General features: G+C 36.3%; 1 protein-coding gene across 1 annotated transcript; it reads left to right on the top strand.

Moving 5' to 3' along the window:
- On the top strand, positions 1–4,363 carry LOC11417828 (serine/threonine-protein kinase D6PKL1). Its single transcript, XM_003598271.4, has 3 exons — positions 1–438; positions 941–2,646; positions 3,272–4,363. The coding sequence occupies exons 2-3, from the start codon at positions 1,088–1,090 to the stop codon at positions 4,119–4,121; spliced, it is 2,409 nt and encodes an 802-aa protein (XP_003598319.2). The 5' UTR covers positions 1–438; positions 941–1,087; the 3' UTR covers positions 4,122–4,363.
- The last annotated feature ends 1,637 nt before the right edge of the window (positions 4,364–6,000 follow it).

Here is a 6,000-nt window from a genome sequence, read left to right as displayed (position 1 = left end):
GTCGTGTATGCCTGCCTCTGGAACACAACATCATGTCATGTGTTACATTAATGTTGGTGTAACAGTTTAGTTACACACACAACACAATAATGAAAAACAAGAAAGAAAGATAGAGTAGGTGTGTAGTGTAATGTGCTTGTAGCAACTACAGTTACACTATTTTACTTGTACTCTCTCTCTCTCTCTCTCTCTCTCTCTCTCTCTCTCATGCTTCTTGTGATTTTCATTTCACACCTTTTATGTTTTTCTCTTTCCTCATTCACTATCCCTCTCTCTATCTCTGTCTTTTACACGCAAACTTCAAACTTCTAACCCTAGGAAATAGGAATACCCTCTTCAATATTTCAACCTTCACCTCTAAGCTTATTTTCCATTTTCATATTTTCTATTCTTGGCTCTTTCAGTTTTCCCTTACGCTGTCTTTGGATTTTGTTTCAGGTAATGTTTTTCTTCAACCCCTTTTTTTCCCTCATTAATACTTAATTAACTTGTTTTGTAGCTTTTTTATTTATTTATTTATTTTGTTTTTGAAGTGTTTGCTGGATTAATTCTTTTATTTTTTGGTTATATATTTCCAAGTTAATTGTAAAGTAAAAGATTTTTGTGTTTTATAGCTACCTTTTTTTATTGATGGATTAAGTTTCAAGCTTGCTATTAATTATGATCCATGGTGACTATAATTATCATCTAAAAATATTTAATCTTGTAATATTTTTTCCTATTTATTCATTCTGGATTTAAATTAAATTCAAGGTTCTCTTTGTTTTTCCTTGTATATGTAGCTATATATAAAGTATGTTTCACATGTTTACTAAATAAATTCTAATGCATTAAATTATAACTATCTAAGCTCTTCACTTTGACTGAAATTCTTGACTAAATCTGAAATATTTTATTACTCAAATTTCAAGTTTTGATGCTTGGTTTTACATTGTTAAAGGAATTCATGTCATTCACTCAATTCTGCTCAATCCGGAGGATGCTCCTTTGTGGATTTTGATTTCCTTGCAATTATCTATGTGAGTCATCTTTATAGTTGAGAAGATAAAACTAAGTTGTTGCTAGTTATTTTGCCGAATCATCAAATATGAATGCATCTAGCAATACATGTGAGATAGTGGAATACCGGGAAGAGATATTTCCCGAGTTCGAAACAGATGAAAAGCCTCAGAGTAGTTGTTCCTACAAATCAGGAAAAAGGTACTCGATTGAGGCTGATATTGATCGTCTTTTCAAGGCTATTGAGATTAAAAGTTCATCTAGAGGTCATAGTACATCGCGGTCGCAACAGAGTTCTCTTAAAAGACCGATTAAAGTTTGTCCGTCTCAGGCTTCAGGAATTGGCATTGCGGAGCCTGTCAGTTTGAAGCAGGCACTTAGAGGATTGTGCATCTCTCAGGCATCAGAAATGGCTGCTTTGAAAAGAGTATCAAAGCAATGCAGCTCATCAAGAGTATCAGAGGTTGGCACGGTAAAGAAGTTGGTCGAAATCTCCCTAGTGCCAGAGATATCTACACTTTCCGGTAAATTTCCTGTTGTAGCAATATCGAGTTCAAGTGCTAATCATTCTATTCCTGTGGTCAGTGCAACAAGATTAACAGAAATGACAACTAGGTTTGTGTCCCAAGATCAGATCGTTCCTCTTCCACCTGAGGTTGAAGCTGGCAAGCAAACGCTACAAACCGAGGAAGTGCTAGAGGTCAGAATGAATCCTGCTACGACGAGTAAATCTTGTCTCAGTTCTTCAATGCCGGATAAGGACCGGGAGAAAAATTTTCATTGTGCATCTTGTCCACCTAGTTCTAGCAATGATAGCGGAGTGGGCAAAAACTCAAGCCTTAGTACATGTTTGGCAAAACCAATATTCAATAACATGAACTTCCTTAAGAAAAAAGTAAAGAAAGATCAATGTTCTGCCTCAAGCTGTGCTACTAGTAGTTTCAACAAGGAGAATGGAAATTCTGATCTTAAGCATGATATTAAAGAAAATGATGATAAACCATCTCCGTGCAGTTCAAATCATAGTATTGAAGTTAACTCAATTAATGTTAGTAGGGATTCAAGTAAACCTGGTTTTAGTTTGAATTTCAGTAAGAAAACTAAGTTTCTTGTTACAAAAGTTGACGAAAAATCAAGATCAAAGGAAAAGGGTGAGTTCTCTCAGAGCTCAAAAAGTAGCATGGGTGAGTATAGTACTAGTAGCACAAGTATCAGTGAAGAGAGCAATCTTAGTGGTTCAAGTCGCAGTGGCCAACGACCTCACATGTCAAAACACTCAAGATGGGAAGCTATTCGTGCGATTCAACAGCAGCATGGTAACCTAAATTTGAGGCACTTTAGGCTGATAAGGAAGCTTGGTAGTGGAGACATTGGAACCGTTTATCTTGCAGAACTAATTGGTACTAGTTGCCTTTTTGCACTGAAAGTTATGGACAATGAATTTTTGGCTAGCAGGAAGAAAACATTTAGAGTTCAAACTGAAAGAGAGATCCTTCAAATGTTGGATCATCCATTTCTTCCTACACTATATTCCCATATTACTACGACTAAGCTCTCTTGCTTGGTTATGGAGTATTGTCCAGGCGGTGATCTGCATGTGCTGCGACAGAAGCAAACGTACAAGAGCTTTTCGGAGCAAGCAGCTAGGTAGGGTTTATGGTATTTTCTAGTCTTGTTCATTACTTAAAGATATCTATTTGCTGTTTTGAAACTTAATCTTGTTTGGAAAGGGATGGAAGGTCATGGGAATCCCCAAGAGAAATAAATCACGTAGAAAATTTCAAAATTGCATTGATTAATGTAGCCAAAATAATAGTCTTTATGCACCTGCAACTCAGCAGGATGCTGATTAGGTATACTAGATTGGTTTAGTCCACCACATTATCAGTATACCAAAATGATCTACAGAATTAGAAAACGTTAATCAAGTTTATCCCTCTGTTTGGATCTGTTAATACTTATATCCCTGACATTATTCCCGTAGTTTCAATTCACATTCGACATTACCAACTTAATGTCATTGCAGTCCTTACAAATATTAACAGAGGGACAAACCTGAAAAACTTTTTGCAATTTTAGAGATCATTTTGGAATATTGATAATGTGGAGAACTAAATTGATACAATCTTACAATTTCAAGGATCAAATTAGATATTTACCCATAAATGTTGTATTTTACGATAAATGGTTTCCCTAGATGACAAACAAACTAATGCAAGTTGATAACTTTCCAGTCATTTTCCTGACTAAAGTAATGTCATTGCATTTCCAGGTTTTATGTTGCTGAAGTTCTTCTTGCCCTTGAGTATTTGCACATGATGGGAGTTGTATATCGAGATCTAAAGCCGGAAAATATCCTAGTACGCGAAGATGGACATATTATGCTGACAGATTTTGACTTATCACTCAGATGTTCTGTCAATGCAATGTTAGTCAAAACATCTTCACCCGATGCAGATGCCGCAAAGAAGACCTCCAGTCCTTGCTCAGGGGCTAGTTGCATACACCCTTTCTGTCTCCAACCGGATTGGCAAGTTTCCTGCTTTGCTCCTATTCTATTGTCTCCCGGAGCAAAATCTCGAAAGATGAAGGCTGACATAGCTGCTCAAGTTGGTCCACTTCCACAGCTTGTAGTTGAGCCTACCAATGCACGGTCTAACTCCTTCGTTGGAACATACGAATATCTTGCTCCAGAGATCATCAAAAGCGAGGGACATGGAAACGCTGTAGATTGGTGGACTTTCGGTATATTTTTGTTTGAGCTTTTATATGGAAAGACTCCCTTCAAAGGTCCATCAAATGATGATACATTATCAAATGTCGTGTCGGAGAGCCTTAAGTTTCCAGGTACTCCTATAGTCAGTTTTCATGCAAGAGATTTGATAAGAGGATTGTTGATAAAGGATCCTGAAAATCGATTAGGTTCGATAAAAGGTGCTGCAGAAATAAAACAGCATCCCTTCTTTGAAGGCCTCAACTGGGCTCTAATACGGTGTGCGGCACCACCGGAGCTCCCCAAGTTTCGCGATTTTGGAACTAGTGCTCCATCTATGGCTGCACAGAAGGAGAATGCAAATGACTTAGAGGATATAGATGATTGTGAAGAGTTTGAGCTTTTTTAGTTAAACTTTTGTTTGCTGCCCTTTTCAATCTGCTTTTTTTCCCCTTTCTTCTTATGCTGGGAAGGGAATTAACTTGAAACTGACTTTGTTTCAGAACCTGTTCTCATCCTTGTAACACTTAGTATAGCTTATAGCATAAATGTAATTTAAACAATGTGACAAACATAAAGATTAGTATATGTTGATACTTAACTAGAAGTTGCAAATGGATTGAGGAAATACGACGATGTCTTTGGCTTGTCTGTCAACCGTTTCAGCCAATGTTTCAAACAATGGACCGAACTAACTGATTAAACCAGCTGAATTGTGAACCGACTAGTTCACCGGTTGGTTTGATCTCATCAGTTGTATTATGGTCTGATTAAATCAGATTGAAGTGGTTGAACTGCAACTGGAACATGGTTGGTTCAATTGGTTTTTATTCTTTTGTACATTTTTATTATTTATTTGGCATCTGATCCAACCATGGTTGAATTGATTGGTCCATGACCTGGAGGCTGGAGGTCTCACCGGTTCGACCTCGGCCCGGATTTTAAAACATTTGTTTCTGCCTCTATGATAATAATATCAATGGATATTTCTTTCTCTTTTTCGTTTCCATCTAGGGTCACGCTCCTTTTTTTTCTTCTTTTGGTTGTTTAATACATTCTATTCATTTGTATACCTTGTAAAAAAAATTGTCACAGTAACTATGCCAAATTTTATGTTTTTTAACATGAAAACAGGAAATGCAATTTACTCTTCTTTTGATAGTTATATAATTCCTTCAGATAACCCTTTCTAGGTCAATTTTAGCAACCTATTTTGATTCATCATGAACTTAATATAGCTGGTTGTCTTATTCTGCCCTTACACAGCCATGAAAAGGTTAGCATATGGTTTTGTTCAGCTGTTGTGACTTCAAATTTCTAAATAGACTAATGTAAATACTGATGAAACAGGTTGGTTGGCATGCTCATGTTACAAGAAAAATAACAAGGGTGGGAAAATTTGATTAAAATTTTGCAATTCCAGAAAACATTTTGGAATATCCATTATGTTAGGGACTAGATTGATACAGTCCTACAGTTTCATTGACCAACTATGCAATGTCAGGGATTATTTTGGAATATCGATAATGTAACAGACTATATTGATAAGAGTCTTACAATTTCAATGACCAATTAAGACTAGCTAATTTTATACTACTATGACAGGTTGATAAAATGTTCTAATTTGTTTGGTGATGCAGCAGTTGTTCTACCAGATACTGTTTCTTGTCATTCAAACAACCTATCCTGAGAGTTAAAGAAAATAATTGGGGAAGGTTGAAAAATTCTTGAGTCATTGTTCAACATCAGAAAGAATCTTAATCATGGAATGCAACTCAAGGTCATATAATATACATCAAAACACTTGCATTGGAGAGAAAAGTTTCTGTTTAACACTTTATTTGTACAAATGGACCAATAAAAGCAAGTACATGATTTGAGCACTTGAACCAATGATGCACTATTTATATACATGATTTGTGTCCTATCCATCATCACATTGGATGATGGAACTTCACAATTTATTTCAAAAGGCATCAAAGTAGCAGCTATTTTGTATCTTTTGAGGGGTTAACTGTGCATTGTTGGCTTGTTGCCATGCAAATGTTCAATCACTTGTCTTGAGCACATTCTATACTGTTTTTAGAGACAGACTAAGAAGTCATGTGACCATCAAGTTTGTTATGTTTCTGATTAGTCAATCAAATTTCCATGATTTGACTTGATTGTCCCAAGCATACAACTCAATTGATGAGCCTAGAGACACTGAAGGAGTACTAATTAGGTTGGTCCAGAGTTCAAATCCACCATTTTGCGCCCTATGCATCTCGCGGAACCACTGCTCCCTT

This window comes from Medicago truncatula, chromosome 3 (genome assembly GCF_003473485.1).
Source record: "Medicago truncatula cultivar Jemalong A17 chromosome 3, MtrunA17r5.0-ANR, whole genome shotgun sequence".
In the NCBI taxonomy this organism is placed as follows: domain Eukaryota; kingdom Viridiplantae; phylum Streptophyta; class Magnoliopsida; order Fabales; family Fabaceae; genus Medicago; species Medicago truncatula.
Note: the sequence above shows the minus strand (reverse complement) of the source record. Positions and strands in the feature narration are given on the sequence as shown.